Source organism: Chrysochloris asiatica, unplaced genomic scaffold (genome assembly GCF_000296735.1).
Source record: "Chrysochloris asiatica unplaced genomic scaffold, ChrAsi1.0 scaffold00108, whole genome shotgun sequence".
Classification (NCBI taxonomy): domain Eukaryota; kingdom Metazoa; phylum Chordata; class Mammalia; order Afrosoricida; family Chrysochloridae; genus Chrysochloris; species Chrysochloris asiatica.
The window spans coordinates 1,016,216-1,035,229 of record NW_006408626.1 but is presented as its reverse complement, the minus strand read 5'-3'; the positions used below and the strand labels follow the sequence as shown (position 1 = coordinate 1,035,229).

Genomic DNA, 19,014 nt, shown 5'->3' with positions numbered 1-19,014 from the left:
TTCTTGAAGAGACCATCTCTCTGTATGAATCTATTATCTTCTCTGTACCATGAATGTTCTGCCCTGTCTTCCTCACCCCTCTCCAGATCCATCTTTTTCATCTGACAAATTCCTATTGATCCCTTGAAATGTGGTTCCCACAGTACCTCCCATAAGATACTTTCTCTATCTTCCAGGCTAGGTTGGGAGCTCTATGAATGTGTTTATGTAATATGTTATTCCCAAATGGAGTATATAAAGCCAGACCCATTGCCATTGAGTTGATTCTGACTCATAGTCATCCTACGTAGGGTTTCCAAGACTGCAAATCTTTATAGGACCAGACAGCTTCATCTTTCTCCAGCGGAGTGGCTGATGGATTTGAACTGCTGACCTTACAGTTAACAGCCCAATCCCTAACCCACAGCACCACCAGAACTGCTTAAATGTAGCATACAGTACATATTTTATTATAATAATTTAATAATTTTTTATCGCCTCACTTAGGCACAGAGAGCTTGTATTCTATATCTCTGCACTTCCAGCATACACATGTACCTGAAGCACAGTAAGCAGATTCATGAAAATCTAGCATGTATAAGTCACAGTGCTGATTTCACATATGTTGTTGTTGTTAAGTGCTACTGAGTCAGTTTCGGCTCATAGCAACTCATAGGGTTTCCCAGAAGCAGATGGTAGGTTTGAACTGCTGACTTTGTCATTGGCAGTCCAGTGCTGACCCTACACCACCACGACAGGAGTCTGAAGTCAGCTATTTGCTAAGTGCCATTTAGTCAGTTCTGACTCTTAGCTAGCCTGTATAGGATTTCCAAGGAGAGGCTAGTGAATTTGAACCACTGACCTTGTGGTTCAACCAACCTCACGGTCCAGTGCTTTATCCCACAGCACCACACCAGGACTGTGAAGTCAGCTATGTTGTTGTTGTTGTTAAGTGCCGTCGAGCAGATTCTGACCCACAGTGACCCTGTATAGGGTTTCCAAGGAGCAGCTGGTGAGCTTGAACCGCTGACCTTGCAGTTCAAATGGCTTTGCAGTCTGGCGCATTAACCCACAGCACCACACCAGGATGCCAACTATAACTAGGTTCAAATTCTAACTAACTGTGAAATCTTGGGCAAATTAGTTACATTTTCAATGCAGGTTCCTCACTTACTGCAAAGGGATATTGTGAGGATTTAGTAAGTCAAGTAACCCAGTCCCTGGACGTTGTAAGCCATCAATAGATGGATATTATCACTGTACCAGATGTATTTCCAAACTTGTCACTTGCTACTGTTTAGTCTGGTTGTCCCTGGATCTTGTGTTGGAGTTTTTTACTTATGTGTCTTCCCATGAGACTGAACAGTCCTTGAAGTCAGTTTCATGTCTTATTTTATTTGTAAAACTCAGAATCTGGCATGGTGCCTCAAGAACTCGATACATGTGGGTTGAATAAGTGAGAGAATGAATCAATACCAGTTACTCAAAGTTTAGTCTAATTTCAAGAAGAAAAGAAGCTGTGCCCTAGGAATCAGAGAAGAGAACGGACTGCAGAACAAATGGCTTTCTACTACTGCCTCTGTCATGAGCTCAGAAAAAATGGATGATGTCTAACAACCATTACTGAACATTTTGATCAAGGACCCAATAGTTGGATATTGATCAAAAGGAGGAAAAAATGTGGAACTGAACTTTAAATTCTTATTGCTACTAATACTAACCATTCTAACCATGGATACAGTAGAAGATACCAGACAGAATGGAAGAAAAATGAAGAAAAAAATTCAAATTTCTTAAAAAAAGGCTGGACCTATTAGACTTAAAGAGACTAGAGGAACTCTGAGACTATTGCTCTAAAATAACCTTTGAACATAGAATTGAAATGATCTATGAGAGTTACCCTTCAGACAAATAATTGATTGACTTACAAAACAACCAGCATCACCTGTGTGTAATGTACTTCCTCAAATAACAAACTATCTGAGACCAAATGGTCAACATTTACCCCAAAAAGAAGAATAAATGAAGCTAGATCAATGGAAACAGAACAAACAGAATGGAAGTAATGATAACACTGACACAATACAAAATTGTAAACAATGATATGGAACAATTTGAATAAAAATTGTTAAAGGGGAACCTAATTGCTGTGTAAACCTTCACCTAAAATGCAATCAAACATTAGATTAAAAAATTCTTATTGGAAACCAGGTACATTTGATACATTGAGAGTGAAGGAACCCTTGAATCTGTTGCCTGAAGACAATTTTTATGCTTTGAACTGAAAGTGTCACACAAAGTCACCTTTAAATGAAACAACAATTTAGCTCATTTAATGAAGAATGTTTGCCTTGAGCATTGCACTCGCTTAAAAAATCATCTGTCTTGGAAACACTATGCAGGTTTGCTGTGAGTCGGAACCGATTCCATGGCATAGAACAACAACAACAACATTGCTGTCTTTGTGTGGTGCTGTGGGTTAATGCGCCAGACTGCAAAGAACTGCAAGATAGGTGGTGGTTCAAGCTCACCAGCTGCTCTTTTGAAACCCTATACAGGGTCGCTATGGGTCGGAACCAACTCAATAGCAATTCACAACAACAATATTGTTATTATTAAGTGTGATTCTGTCGGTTCCGACTCATAGCGACCTGGTATAGGGTTTTCAAGGAGTGACTGGTGGGTTTGAACCACTGCCCTTGCAGTTAGCAGTCCAGTGCTTATCCTACAGTGCAGCACCAGGATATGAGATTACATAGACAACAGCAACTCTAAATCACAGAGGAGAACTTTATGTGGCAGAGAGTCTATGTTAACCATGGTGAAACAATATAGGCAGAGAGAGGGAAAATGCTGACACGATGTGAAGTACACAACCACTGTCAAGGAACTGTGCATGTAAAAATTGTTGAAAACACTATATGTGTTGGGTTTATTTTCCTTTAAAAAAAAAGAAAGAAAATCTGTGCCCACATCTTTTTTCCAAATAGAATTCATCTTTTCCATTTCTTTACCACTGTCTGTGTTGTAGTCACAGTCGGTTGGTAAACTGTTTTCCAGCTAGACAAGGCTGAGCATCAGCAAATGAAAGCCAATGTCTTACCTAAATCTAAGGATGAAGTATCGGAGACTCTGAGAGGCTGGCCTCTTTGCTCAGCATCTGCACTGATAAGGTCAGACCCATCAGCCTTCTTCTTCAGGGATGAGGTTTTCGATGAGGCCTCTGACTTCTTGGCTTTGGTTTGAGTTTGAGAGACTGGTTCACTCAGGTCCAGGAGATCCAAGCCTGTGGTCAATACTAGCAGAGATAGAAGAGGTTAAGACAAGACCATATACTGCTCTGAAATCATTAAGGAAAAGAGAAAAGGAAAAAAAAAAAATCAATGTAGGTTTGTTGTTGTTGTTAAGTGCCATCAAGTAGGTTCCAACTCATAGCATCCCTTTATAGGGTTTCGGAAGAGCAGCATGTGACTTTGAACCACTGACCTTGCAGTCCAAATAGAGCTTTCTGTCCAATGCTTATTCTACAGTGCTACACCAAGACTCCTGAGTGTAGGCTAGGCGCATCAAATCAAGTTAGCCAACAGCCATGAATTTATAAACACAGGTTACACTGAGTCTGGGATTTTTTGCTGGATATTCTCCCTTATTTGCCACAGTAAGACAGAACTTGGACCAACCTTACCAGTGATGTAGCTTTGGATGAAATTAAAATGCTAAAATTGATCTGAGTTCAGGTATCTCTGATATATTATTTTGCTTTATTTATCTTAGATTGTACTTTTTCCAGAAAAAGGAATCTACCATATTCACAGATATTCTTGTAAAACAGTTATGAGAATGATTTGATGAGGTGCCAGAGTGTCTTTCTGCTTTAATTTTAAATTTCTTAAGTATACAGACTATAAAGAAATGCTGTTAATCACCTTTTATTTAATTAAGTAATTTAATCAGAAAATAGCCTGCTGTTTGGATTCACATTAGAGAGGTATCTAATAATCCATAGTTGATGAATAGGTACACATGTTAATACCTTTGCTGTTTAATATGCAAATTTAAATTTCAATGTAACAAACCATAAAACTGAAACACTTTTACTTCCTAGCAAGTTGATTACATTGTACTAAATACAGTAATAAAGGAAGAAATAATAATTTGTTCCATTGAAAACTAGGCCAAAGAGAATTAAAAAGGTAAGCTTTGTAACTCTTCCATTCTTCTTTCTCTTAGCAGTGCGCATAACAAGTATTGGGCTAGATCTTTTTAAGAAACAGAAAACTCAAATTAAAGAAGCTCTTAAAGTTCTAACTTTCCACCATCTCATGCTGCTTTCTCAGGGGGAGGCTGGCTTCTGATTAGGTTTGATGGCTTCCTGGTCTAGGATCTTTTCTCCCAGTCAGCTTATGAAACAAATCCACAGTGGTAATGCAGACACTCCTGTGTCCACCCTACCTCACATAGTCCTTACTATTGACTTTCACCACTCCTCCTCATTGACTCTCCAGCTTTTCTGTCTGGTGGGAAATAGAATGAAGCTGATGTCTCAACACTGTTCCACCAACCCCGCCCTTATACTCAAGGTAGGGTAAGGGCTCACTAGAGCTTACCCCAGGCTGTCTTGAGTGATGTACTGCCTTCATACATGCAGCATCCCTATGGGATCCTTAGAACGCAGTTGTTAAGTGCCATGGAGTCGGTTCTGTATTGGATTTACAAGGAGCAACTGGTACGTTTGAACTGCTGACCTTGTGGTTCACAGTCCAGTGCTGATCTTACAGTGCTACACCACGAGTTTCATCTAGGATCCCCTATTTATAGTTAAAATCTTGTTTTCTGATCTCAATCACAAATCACAGAGGCTGTATGTTGAAGTGGAAAACCCGGCTTCGCCTTTGTTTAGTTGTGTGATTTGGGATAAATTTCTTGGCTTGTTTGAATTTCAATTTTCTCATGTGCAAAATGGGAAATTAATAGATCACAGCTTTGAAAACTCTATGAGCAGTTCTACTTTGCATACATGGGATAGCCATGAGTCAGAATGAACTCTACAGCAACTGAGTTGGTTTTAGTTATTTCAGGTATGGTTTGAGGGTTAAATTCCATAATGTGTATAAAATATCAGACAAGTCCCCCCCATCCTCGCCCCCACAAATACTGCCAATTTCAACTCACAGTGATCCTGTAGGGCAGAGTAGAACTGCTCCATAGGGTTTCCGAGACTGTGAATCTTTATGGGAACAGACCACCTCATCTTTCTCCCAGAAGTTGGAACCACTGACCTTGTGGTTAGCAGTTCAGTACTTAACCTACTGTACCACCACTTCCAGGTATACTATTTCTATCTCTTGGTGGCAAATTTGTGATATTTTCTTTTCCTTTTTGTTGATCTCACATTTTTTTGGGCTTCAGACAAGCACCAGATCCGTATACTGACAGAAAGAGGAAACCACACTGGGAGTAAAATGGAGGTGGAGACAGAGACATTGGTCCACAGACGATGCTGTGAAGGCATTGATCACAAAATGGCTGACAATGTCAACTTGTTTTATCTGAGTCTTTCTGAGGAACTGGGAGTCACTTCCCAGTGTTGAGATGCTCTGAGATAGGAGGAGTATTCTGTGCTCAGGGAGTACTTGAGTGTGAGAGGAAAAGAACAGGCTTTCATAGCTAAGCTCTCCGGCTTTAGGTATAAAACTCAAGCATGGCAGGCAGCCAAGACAGGCTAGCAAGCCACACACTTCATATCTATTGAACATTTCAACAGAGATCTTCAGGCCACTCTTTACATTGGCAGGGACTCTAGGCCCAATGTGATTTCCTTATAATAGAAGGAAGGAAGTTGATGAAAGTCTCTGGAATGTCATATATATCTTCTTCTTCTTTTTTCTAATTGTACAATTAGGAATTAGTCACTTGCTCCTGGACTTCTTTTTACAGAAAATTATATAGGAATAGTCTACTTGTGCATAGGAAATGCATTTGTTTCAGAATAATAACTGATGAGCATTGATGTAATTCTGTATCTGCTTCTTACTATTCAGAATGAATGCATTGCTAAAAAGAGTGAGTTACAAATTCAAACTTGGCTCAGTACCACTCTTTCCCCTCCAAAGTGTTCTCAGCATCTCCTGCGTTTGTTCTGAGCTCTTGTTTCCTCTGTTTCTTCTTCAGAAAATGTGAAACAACTGATCAAGACACACAGGATGCCTTCTTTGTTACCCAGTTGATGAAGCAGGTGGCTTGAGGTCATAGGGCAAGCTATGAAGCTGAGAGAGTTCCCAAGGACCTCAATTTCAAAAGTCTAGAAGGCTGGGAGCAGCTTTCCCCATGTAAAGGGAGACAAGTCCTGCTTAGTGTACATGTGTGTGTCCTTTAGTTAAGACTGAAAACTAAGTGCCTCACTGTTCCACATGGGCTTCAAAGATACCATAACTTAGCATGGAGGAGGCTGTCAGTGCTGCTGAATTTCTTAACTTAATTTTACAAATTTGTTTAGGCTAGGAAAGTATACAGTATCTGTGTATTTAAACCAACGAGAACAACGTATAACCTCCTCTTACAAATCTTGACCATCAACTTGATTCTGACTCACGGTGACCCCACATGTTACAGAGCAGAACAGCTCCATAGTTTTCTTGGCTGTGATCTTTACAGAAGCAGATCACCAGGTCTACCTTACATGGTGCTTCTGGGTTTGGACTGCCAACTTTAAGGTCAGTTGTTGGTTCAGTGCCATCGAGTCAGTTCTGACTCATACCGACCCTGCATAGGGTTTCCAAGGAGTGGCTGGTGGTTTGAACCACCAACCTTGTGGTTAGCAGTCCAGTAATGACCCTAAAGTGCCACACCAGGACTCCTTTAGGTTAGTTGTTGTTGTTATATGTCCTGTGGAGTCAGTTCCAACTCATAGTGACCCTGCACAGGGTTTCTGAGGCTGTAAATCTTTACGGGAGCAGAACACCTCATCTTTCTCCCACAGAACAGCTGGTAGTTTCAAACTGCTGACCTTGAGGTTCGAAGCCCGATTCGTAACCACTACGCTACCAGAGTTAGTAGTTGCATAGATGGTTTGTGCTACCCAGGAACCTTTTCCACCTCATATGGTGCATATGAAAACGTGAGTGTTTGCAAACCCAGAGAAACATCTTTTGGGAATAATCTTTTTTCATATTTACAGACTTTTCTACATGGACTTCCTGTCATTACACACAGGCTTCGTGGGCTGTATGGGTTCGTCACCTAAAGGAGTCATTCCCTTCACCTTCATGTACTGTATTGGGTGGGTTTCCAGCTCACTGGCTCTAAAGGGGTCTATATTTTTTTCCCAGTTATTCCTGAGTAGCACTTCATCCTGTCTTCTTCACTTTAGTTCACCTGACCCATTTCGGTGTCTCAATCTTGTGTAGCCATTGTACACAAAATTCAAGCAGGCCAGGCCAGTAGTGAGATGACCTGGATCAAATCCTGAGCTGGTCATGTACTAGCTGTCAGTTACTCTGAGTTTTAGTATTCACCGACCTAAAGTAGGGATTCAATTCTACTTCACAGCATGAAGCATTAAATGAAATGCTTTGTCTAAAGCACCTTTGTAATCATTCAAATAAATATTTATTAGTACTAAGATACTTTACTGAAAGCACTCATATTTCAAGCTGACTAGACACAGGAGGTTGGAAGTAATTATAAAAACTATTTATTGAACATATGTAGTATTTGGTTAAGTACTTGTGAGTTAAGGAGCTCTGGTAGTGTAGTGGTTACAAATTGGGCTGCGAACCTCAGGGACAGCAGTTAGAAACTACCAGCTGTTCCGCAGGAGAAAGATGAGGCTTTCTGCTCCTGTAAAGATTTACAGCCTAGGAAACCCTGTACAGGGTCGCTATGAGTCGGAGCCGACTCCACAGCACATAACAACAACAACAACTTGTGACTTGTTTCGACTCATAGCAACCCTGCATAGGTTTATTGAGACTTTAAATTTTCGCAGGAGCAGAAAGCCTCATCTTTTTTCTGTGGAGCAGTTGGCAGGCCTGAACCATGGACCTTGGGGTTCACAGTCCAGTGCTTATTGTATGGAGCCACCACACTCCCATATATATGTTCTTTATATAATCTAGCTTCTCAGATTATTTGCTCAGAATACAGATTGAATAAGTATGGTAAAAGAATGCAACCCTTGTGAATACATCGTCTGATTTTAAATCATTCAGTGTCCCATTGTTCTGTCTCAACGACTACTTCATAGTCTATGTACAGGTTCCTTAAGAGCACAATTAAGTGTTCCAGAATACTCATTCTTTGCAATGTTCCCATAACTTGTCATGATCCACACAATCAAAATCCTTGGCATAGTCAATAAAGCACAGGTAAATATCTTTCTGGTATTCTCTGTTTTCAGCCAAAATCCATCTGATGTCAGTAATGCTTTCCCTCATTCCACCTCATCTGAATTCAGCTTGAACCTCTGGCAGTTTCCTGCCCATGTACCATTACAGCCATTCTTGAATTATCTTTAGCAAAATTTTACTTGTGTGTGATATTAATGATATTGTCTGATGATTTCCACATTCCTTTGGGTCAACTCTCTTTGGAATATGGACTGTTGCAGACTGCAGGTATTGGGGTGTTGAGGAGCAGTGTCATGGATGAAAATCCAGCATGTGGCTGCACTCAGACTTGCTGGCCAGAGACCCTGTGGGCTCAAGGAAGTATCCTCCGGACGTCCCAGGTTCATTGGGTTTTACGAACTCACTGTTGGGCCAGCTCTGTATAATTCTCTTTAGTCCTATTAATTCATGCTATGCTTCAAACTCCTGTAACTGTAGCCTCTGAGAAAATGGTTTCTTAATGTGCCCCTCTTAATGTCTCCACTGTGTTGGCAGTGCTTAAGGTTCTAAGAACAAATCTCTCTGAGGAACAGACTCTGGTCACTGGGCAAGCTCGTCCAAACTGTTCTTTATCAAATTATTCAGTTATGTTTGATACTAACTTAATACATGAGCCCTTGATATCCATGTACAAATATTAAAGCAAAAAACTGCTCCTAAAGCTGAGGCTGGGAAGTTCCAAGGGCAAGTTTCTCCCAAGAAATTAACTCAGAAGTAGATTGGCGACTTCTGGGGTTTTATCTAAAGAACAATAGGTGGCTGCCTTCTCAGTTTGACCCCAGGTGCAAACTCTGCAGCTAAGCGTCTTGCTTCCTCCTGCAAGTCTCAGCTAGATAGCCCACACAGCGGGATTCCTCCCAATCCTTTTCATCTTCCCCCATCCGAGATTAGGTGCTATAGGTATGTTAATTAGGCTTGAGAAACCGAGTTGCGGTCTAAATTTGCTTGAATTTCTGGAAAATTAAGGTTAGATTATCAAGACAATTTGTGATGTATGTTCTAGATTTTGATTCCTGTAAATCATTGTGCCCTGTGTTGAACAATTAATCACATTTCACATCTTAATAAACCCCACCTTTCTTTGTGTAAAGCTCCTCCCCGAAATAAAACTGGGGCGCAGACTGAAGCCTGCGTGCGTTATGGCTGGCATGCGAGGCGTTACAGCTGGCAAGGCATGCATTAAGGTTTGCAGGGCGGTGCTTTACTGCCTGCAGGGGCCATGATGCCCGTAGTCCAGGATCTGCCTGCCAGTGTCGCATCCACTCTGGTCTCGGGGTGTCTTCTTGTCTTTCTCTTTGCGTCTTTGTGTGTACTTTTACTCTATCTCTGTCGCCACCAGATCTCCCAAATTCATGAACCGAACCCCCTTGTCGAGGCAGATCCTCGACAATGGACCTCTTCTAATCAGTTGGCCAGGTAGCTGTCTTCCAAGTTTCTTAGCATAGATGAGTGAGTGCCTCCAGTGCTGCATCAGTCTGTTGAAAGATTTCAATTTGTACTCCATCAATTCCCAGAGCCTTGTTCTTTGCCAATGCCATCAGTGTAGATTCAACATCTTCTTTTAGTACCATGGTTCTTGATCATATGCTACGTCTTGAACTGGTTGAACATTGGTCATTTCTTTTTGATATAGTGACTATGTGTTTCTTCCTTCTTTTGATACTTTTTGCATCATTCAATATTTTGCCCATAGAATCCTTCAATATTTCAAGTCAAGGCTTGAATTTTTCTTCAGTTCTTTCAGCTTGAGAAATGCTGAGCATATTCTTTCCTTTTGGTTTCTAAACAGCAGTTATTTAGTAAAATTCATTATAACCCTTGACTTTGTCTTCTTTAGCTTCCCTTTGAAATTTTTTGTTCAGCTCTTTTACCTCTTCATATCTTCCATTTGTTTTAGCATCTCTACACTGGAAAGTAAGTTTCAGAGTTTCTTCTGACATTCATTTTGGTCTTTTCTTTCTTTTCTTGTCTTCTTAAAGATCTTTTGTTTCTTCCTGTATGATAGTCTTGATATCATTCCACAATTCTTCTGGTCTTCATTAGTGTCTAATGCATCATATCAGTTCTTGAGATGGTTTTGAAATGCAGGTGGGATATTTTTATTCAAGGTAATATTTTGTTTTAATTTTCTCCAGCTTCAGCCTATACTTGTATATGAGCAATTGATGGTCTGTTCCACAGTGGCTTCCAGGCCTTGTTTTGGCATATGACATTGAGCCATCTCTTCCCACAGATGTTCTCAACTGGATTCCTATATATTCCACCTATTGGGGTCTATGTGTATAATTGCTTTTTATGTTGTTTTAAAAAATATTTGCAATGAATAAGTCATTGGTCTTGCAAAATTCTGTCATGTTATCCTCCAGTATAGTTTCTACCACCAAGGCCATATATTTTAACTAGTGATCCTTCTTCCTTTTTGTTTCCAACCTTTGCATTTCAATCACCAGTAATTATCAATACATCTTGATTGCATGTTTGATCATTTCAGACTTAAGAAGTTGATAGAATTCTTCATTTTCATCATCACTGGCTTTAGTGGTTGATGGGTAAATTGGAATAATATTGGTATAAACTGGTCTTCCTTGCAGGTATATGGGTATTATTCTATCAGAGACAGCATTATGCTTCAAGATAGATTTTGAAATGCTCTTTTTGAAGATGGATGTGATGTCATTCCTCTTTAATTTGTCATTCCTGGCATAGTAGACCATATGGTTATCAGATTAAAATACAAATCCATTTCAGCTCGCTAATGCCTAGGATATTGATTTTTATGTGCTCTATTTATTTTTTTGGCAACTTCCAATTTTCCTAGGTTCATATTTTGTACATTCCTTGTTCTGATTAATGATGCTGTTTATAGCTGTTTCTCCTCATTTTGAGTTATTCCCCATCAGTAAATGAAGGTCTCAAAAGTTTTACTCCATTCAAGTCATTACAGTTAACTCTACTTTGAGGAGGCAGCTCTTCCCCAGTATTATTTTGAGTGCCTTTCAACTTGAAGGACTTACCTTTTAGTACAATATCTGACAGTATTCTGGTATTATTCATCATGTTTCAATATTCAATATTCTGGTGCTATCTGATAGTGTTCCACTGGTATTTATAAGGTATTCAGTAGCTAACCATTCAGAAGTAGTCTCCTGTTGCGTCTTCCTAGTTTTTCTTAGTCTGGAAGCTCAGCTAAACCTGGTTACCAAGGATGACCCTGAAGGTATTTAAAATACTGGTAACGTAGCTTCACAGAAACACACAAGTAACCACACAAGTAACACAGCATCACAGAAACACACAAGTAACCACAGTACACTACAATGATGATGAATGGTGGCCAGAAAACCTAGTTAACTACGAGGTCAGTGGTTCAAACCCATCAGCTGCTCCTCAAAATTCCTATACAGAGTCGCTCTGAGTTGGAATTTACTTGACAGCATGTAACAACAACAAACTTGTCTAATATTGTGGTTATAACCCAAAGTCCTTTAGGTAGAATTTTGTCAGTGATGTCAGAAAAATTAGACTTAAATAATTTAATAAGCCTTTTGTTTTTTTTTCTGGCTTATATAATTAAAGCTACTACCCACATTCTGGGAGTCCTGGTGTAGCACTGTGGGTTAATGCACTGGACTATAAGGTCAGTTTGAACCACAGGTCGGTGGTTCAAGCTCACCAGCTGCTCCTTGGAAACCCTATGCAGGGTTGCTATGAGTTGGAACTGAATTAACAGCACTTAACAACAACAACAACAACAACCAACATTCTGAGGGCATTTCTAAACATTTTCTCAAGAAGTATATACAACTGGGTTTGTGGCTATTTGCATTTCATACAAGTGTATTTTATAAATATTAAATTAATTTTGCACTTATGATATTCTGTTAGGAGACTGTGGCAAGATGGAGAACTTTGCTATGGCAAATTCCCAAAGATATAAAGAAATAAAATTAAAAATAATTGTTTTTAACCATGCAAACTCTTTTATAATAATTCTTCACCTAATGGTTGAAGCTAATTGAGAAATACTTTCAGATAAAACATATCAATAGATGTAAGACAATAATCCCAGCTGCCTTACTTTTTAGGGAAACAGTCTATTGGAAACATTTTAGACTTTCTTGAGAAATTACTGAGCAACAAATTATTATTGGAAATTTTATACTAATTACTTGTCTTATACTATAATTAATATCTTAAAATATCTACAGTTGAATTACTTTTTGAACATTTGATCTATAAATTCATATATGATATATATTTATTTATCATTTTAAAATCAAAGATATTAGCAATTATTTTAGTTTTGCTAATACTACCAGGAATACAATTTGAAAAGGGTCAAAGAACTTAGCCTTTTACCTGGACTTAAGACAAATTCAAGAAAATGTAGACTATTAATGGAAAGCATCCTCTATTTGGTCACTTCAAAGATGCCATTATTGGAGGACAAGAAGTTAGACCTAAAGTAGAACTAAGAAGAAAATAAAACTATGGATAGATGTATGGATATACACAGGTTGAATGGGCGTGGGAGGGAGAGTGGAAGTACACCCACAAATACATAAAGGCTTGAGAGGATATTTGTACATGGGTACCTTTGCTGCAAACATATCCACGAATGTGGTGAAGCATATTAGGGATGGAGTTATCAAAACTTCTTAGACTTTGAGGGAATGAGTCATTGAGCCTGGGGGCTTGGGATGATAGCCTCAGAGGACACATGGTCAATTAGCATAATACAGTTGTCCACAAAGACAACCAGGACTTTAAAAGCTCATGAGAGGCCTTGTAAGGTGCAGCTATTGGTCTCTCCCTGTCCACAGGAAGCAAAGTGATGAAAATTGAAGAAGATGCTTGGGATCAATTAGTCCAAATGGACTAATGGACCATGTGAACATTAGTCTCCATGAACCTGAGACCAGAAGAACTAGATGGTGCCTGGCCAATAAAACCAACTGCTCTGAAAGGGAACACATTAGAAGGTCCTGGACAGAGTGGGAGGAAATGTGGGTCAAAATTCCAAATCATAGAAAGACCAGACTTACTGGTCAGATAGAGATGGTGGGACCCTGAAACTATTGTCAGAATTCAGGTCTGGAACTGAACTCACCGCCATGACTCAAAGGTATATTAGGGGAACAACAACACTACTGAGGTACACATACCATAGAATGGTTAGCCATTTGAGACAAAAAGGGCAGCATTTATCCAAGGACAACATTTAGAAAGATTGGGAAAGAAGGAGGAATGGAAACAAGTACCACAGGGAGGAAGTGGGATAAGAGATTACAATCATTGAGATTAAATGAAACGTATGATTTGTTGAATGTAAAACTGATGATTTTCTCTATAAATCTTCATCCAATTCACAATAAAAGTTCAAAAACAAAAAAAAAAACAGTGGGATTCACTCAAATGCCCCAAATTTTGTTACTTTGATAATTATTTGTTTTTTAAAAATATAATAAAAATTTCAAGCCAGGATAAAAGGAAAAAAGTAAGTAAAAAGCATAAATTGAGACACAGGTAAAAACATATAATTTATAAGTGCTCTGTTGTTGTTGTTAAGTGCCATCGAGTCGGTTCCGACCCATAGCGACCCTGTACAGGGTTTCCGAGGGTGTAAATCTTTACGGGAGTAGAAAGCCTCATCTTTCTCCCGCGGAGCGGCTGGTAGTTTCGAACCACTGACCTTAAGGTTTGCAGCCCGATTCGTAACCACTACGCTACCAGAGCTCCTTTATAACTGCTCTAGGTGGCGCTAATGATTTACACTCAACAACAAACCTAAAAGTTTGTGGTTCAAAGATACCCATCAATGGTAGAAAAAAAAGGCCTGGTGATCTGGTTATGTCAGATTGTTGTGAAGAGCCATTGGGTCAGTTCTGACTCTCAGGACCCTAGTTCTGACTCTAAGGAGTGACTTGTGGGTTTGAACTACCAGCCTTGTGGTTAGCAGTTTGGTGCTGATCCTACAGCACTATAGCAGGACTCCATCATTGTAGGCACGAAAACCCTAAGGACTTCTATTCTGTAACACGGCTACAGAGTGAAATCAGTGGGAATCAAATGGCTGGCCAGCAGGATTTTTGTCATTTGTTTGTTTTAGAATGAAGCAGAAGAGAAATATACTCTTTTAGGGTTAGTGTTGTTGCTGTTGTTAAGTGCAGTCAAGTTGGTTTCAACTCATAACAACTTTGTATAGGGTTTTTGAGGAGTGGCTGGTGAACTTGAACTGCCGCCTTTGCAGTTCAAACCAACCTTGCAGTTCAGCACATTAACCTGCAGTATCACACCAGGGTTAGCTGTGGGTGGAAAATCATTTGAGTCTTGGAAAAGACACTTCTTATATAAGAATTATATTCCTTACAGATTAAAAAATTTATAATGCTTTCCCTAGAGATAAATTTTAAAGGTTAAATAATATGTTATCAAATAGTCTTCCTTTGGGATGAAAATCTGTGCAATCTAGATGCACTGAGTGCCAAGGATGAGAAAAGAAAAACCCGCAGTCTAAGAACACCATTTAACTGAGCCCTTACCTTGGAGGACTAAACCTATCTATATGGGGGTCACAAGAAATGACACATTCTTTTGATTTTGTTCTCCCTTCAATATTTTAAAGGTGGTTCTTTCATATGTTTGAAGAATCAAGACAAAAAGTAGCTTTTGAGTTGTATCTTATGCTGCTCCTCCTAAGGGTGAGGCTCTCCTAAGTGATGTTTTGGCACCAGTGAGAATTGTAAAGTGCAGAAGGCAATGGAATGAAGATCTGAGGAACTCTATCCTTTGAGGAGTCTTCCTATGACAGTGCATCTGATTTTCAATGCATCTGATTCTCATGGCCCCAACAGGAGTCAATTTGCCTGCAATTAAGGAAATCAGACTGCTCTGTATTTGTCTGGGGCTAACCCTAGGTTTGAAAGGGATGAGCTCCAGTTTCATTTAGTCAGAATGCTGAATCTGACCTAATGGTATCTGAGCTTGTTTTGTTTTTTTGCCTAAAGTTTACCAAGTACAATTTTATTTGCTTTATAGCTGAAATTGATCATTGAATTAAGAAAACGGTTGCTTGGATATGATATAAAAAGTTGATGAAGTTGAAAAGGTAATTGGTAGGAATATTGTGTTTCACCTGATGCCTAACAATAACAGTAATTCCAGTTAAAGCTTACACTATACTAAGCACTTACAGAGATTATTTCATTTAATCTTGCCAAATAGCCAATGAACTATGTTACTGTTAGTCAAATCTGAGTCATGGTGGCCCCATGTGTGCAGAATAGAACTGCTTAATAGGAGTTGCAAGGCTGTGACCTTTTGGAAGCAGATAATTAGCTCTGTCTTCCAAGGAACTCTTTTGTTGTTGTTCGGTGCCATCGAGTCAATACTGACTTATAGTGACCCTACGCACAACAGAACTAAACACTGCCCGGTCCGGTGCCAATGTTGCAACTCTGGGTGGGTTCAAATCACCAGGCTTTCAGTTGTCATGGAATGAATTATGCCCCTCTCTGCTCTCACCCCTAGTATGTGTCAGCTTGGTTGGCTCATGATTCTCTGTGGTTTGTACTGATGTAATCTGATTGGCAATTATATGATGATCCCCATGGTGTGATCTGATGTGATAAAGCATTCTAAACCCCATCACAGCCCTGATGTGGGTATGACCTGGAGCATCTTTTGTCTTACAAAAGATAAAAGGAGACAGAAGTGAGCAGAGAGAGAGAGACGGACTACCACCAAGAAAGAAGAGCTGGGAGTGGAATGTGCCCTTTGGACCTGAAGTCCCTGCACTGTGAAGGTCCTCGATCCAGGGGAAGATTCATGCCAAGACACATGGGGATCTCCAAAGACTTTTCTTCTAGAGAAAGCCTCCCTCTAGAGCTCTGCATTTGGGCTTCTAGCTTCCTAAACTGAGAGAATAAATTTGTCTGTTAAAGTCATCCACGTAAAAAGTAGTTGTGATTTTTTGCATTTTTGAAGAAATAAGAAAAGATCACAATTTCCTTCTAGAATTTCTTAACTTACTTAGAAGTATAATGAAAAGCAAGCCAACAGCAAGCTGAGGCCACGATGGTGGAATGAAACAAATTTATCAAGGCGGTACGTGACCATCCTCTTCTTTTTCCATTAAATTCTGTCCTGCACACTCAATGTAACCTTTCTTCTTTGATTCATAATATAAATTTTTCAGTTTTATTTGACCGGCATGCCTTTGAATGTGAATGCTGATTGAATGAAATCAATGCAGAAAGGTGGCCTCTGACAAAGGTGTGATTCATATCAGTGGCAGTCTGAAGTCACTCACTGGATGGATACTTATTGAGTACCTATGTGTGCCAGGCTCTATGCTAGATGATGATTTACTGTTTGTACATTTGTAACTCCACAAAAATATTCAAAGACACTATTGTAAGAGGGGGAAAGTAACACATTTACATGACAGAAAACGAAACTGGCTTTCTTTAATCCTAAGGGTCAGGGGAGAAGCTCTGGTGACACAAGAGGCCAAGTATTGGGCTCTAAATTGAAAGGTTGGTGGTTTAAATCCACTAGCCTCTTTGTGAAAGAAAGAAAGATGAGGCAGTCTGCTTTCAGAGAGTCAGAGCCCTTGGAAATCATAGGGCGCAGTTCTCCTCTGCCCTAAAAGGTCACTAAGAGTAAAAATCGACTCCATGGCAGTGGGTTTGGTTTGGTTGGTTGAAGCGTCATGGAATAGGGGATTGAGCCCTTGGGGGTAATGATGGTTCAGCGGTAGAGTCTTCGTTTTCCACGTGGGAGACGTGGGTTTGATTGTTGGTGACTGTCCCACACCCGTGTGTGGCTATGATTCTGAACAGGCTGCAGTGGCACTTCCAGACTAAGATGGACGACGAGGAAAGGCCTGGTGATCACTTCCAAAAGGCCAATGATGCTCCGGTGCCCTTGTGCTTGGAGTTGCCACAAATCAGGGACTGACTTTATTGCAGCTAATAACAACTAAAGATCGAGGATATTTTCATTATCATTTAAAGGGGCTGTTTGCATTTTAATTTTATTGGACTTTTGTCATTAAAAATATTTCAAGAAATAATTGGACTATCAGCAAGAACTGGAAAAACCTAACTCTGAAATATACACATTGTGTTGTTGTTAAGCACCATGGAGCTGGTTCTGACTCATAGCGACCCCATATAGGGTTTCCAAGAAGCAACTGGTGAATTTGAAACACCTATCTTATGGTTCAAACCAACCTTGTGGTCAAGTGCTTTATCCTACAGTGCCACACTAGGATTTCTGCATGTACTGTAAAGACTTTCTAATGTGATATGACCCAAGCGGTAAAGCAGTAAGTATGAAATATGTATTGGAAGATAATGCATTATTAATAGTGTTCAGCAAAACTGGTTGGGCCATATGTGTTGCCGTTACTTACATAATTAACAGTGATTTATTGATCCATACTGGAGAGTATATATTTATACTATAGGTCTGGTGTGGTGCTGAAGGATCAAACACTGTAGGATAAAGCACTCTACCGAAAGATCGGTTTGAAACACAAGGTTGGCAGTTCAAACTCACCAGCTACTCCTCAGAAACCCTATACGAGGTCGCTATGAGTTGGAACTGACTCGAAGGCGATTAACAACAATAAGTATATGTTGTAAAGTTTCATTTAGTTATATACATTTTTCTCCACTGAAAACACATTACGGGAAGAAAATGGGACTCTTATTATAGTTACAAATTAACTCTACGTAAGGAGCAGTTAAAAGTGAAAGAATTACCGGCTGTATTGGATGTTACTGGCCTTGCTATTGTCTCCGATTTGGTTTCACAGAGAAAGTCATCGATGGAGGGACTCAGGAGGGGTCTGCTTTCCTGTTGCTCATTCACCAGCTGAGAACAAATGAACACAGGTGTCAAAGGGCGTTTGTCACACTGCAGAATCAGATGAATTAAAATGCAGCTTTGCAACAAAATGAGAAGAGCAAGTCTACTAAAAAAATAAAAAAGGAAATAAATAAGTAAATATTGGGGTGGGGCCAAGAGAGAAAGAAACAAAAGGGATTGGGAATGAGCCTTTTAGCACTACCAACATAATTTGGATGCAGCCAACTTCAGTTTTAAAGCTCAAGCCTTTCTCCCCACCTCTTCTAGAATAATAGTTTTAGAATTAGCCTCTAATTTTAGTATGTGGAAAATGGCACCTATTTGTGTCCTAGTTGCTATGGACCAACCCCACGCTCACTTGGGCAGAAAGCTCCCGCTCTACTGTGACCTGAAACAGTGGCTTCTGACTTGGAGCTGACATGTTCTAGCTATCACTGGTCAGTCAGTGGCCACATGCTACATGCACACAGACCAACCAATGTGTATCGATAAACACTGTCCTCTTCATTCTCTCCTAAAAAATTCAAGTCACCTACAGGCACACAGCCTGATATTTCTTTGAAATACTTTTGTAGTGTCTAACAGATATTGTTTGGGGAGAGTAGAAAATATGGACAGCATGATGGCTCTATAGGATAAGCACTGGACTGCAAACCACAAAGTAGGCGGTTTGAGCCCACCAGCTGCTTCACAGGAGAAAGATGAGACTTTCTGCTCTTGCAAAGACTTAAAAAAAACTCTGAAACCCAACTATGAATTGAAACTGACTCAA

The 19,014-nt window shown here is 39.7% G+C and overlaps 1 protein-coding gene across 12 annotated transcripts in view; it reads right to left on the bottom strand.

Annotated features, from left to right (window-relative positions):
* Nucleotides 1-19,014, bottom strand: part of PEX5L (peroxisomal biogenesis factor 5-like) — a 366,277-nt gene that overhangs the window by 130,453 nt on the left and 216,810 nt on the right. For 10 of the 12 annotated variants that reach the window (XM_006867687.1, XM_006867684.1, XM_006867689.1 and 7 more), the window contains 2 exons: nucleotides 18,137-18,248; nucleotides 3,083-3,277 (listed from right to left, as the gene is read on the bottom strand). In XM_006867687.1, the coding sequence (XP_006867749.1) occupies nucleotides 3,083-3,277; nucleotides 18,137-18,248 (307 nt within the window). Of the gene's footprint in view, nucleotides 1-3,082; nucleotides 3,278-18,136; nucleotides 18,249-18,600; nucleotides 18,679-19,014 lie in introns of those variants that run through there. The other 2 variants (XM_006867691.1, XM_006867690.1) reach the window with 2 other exon arrangements.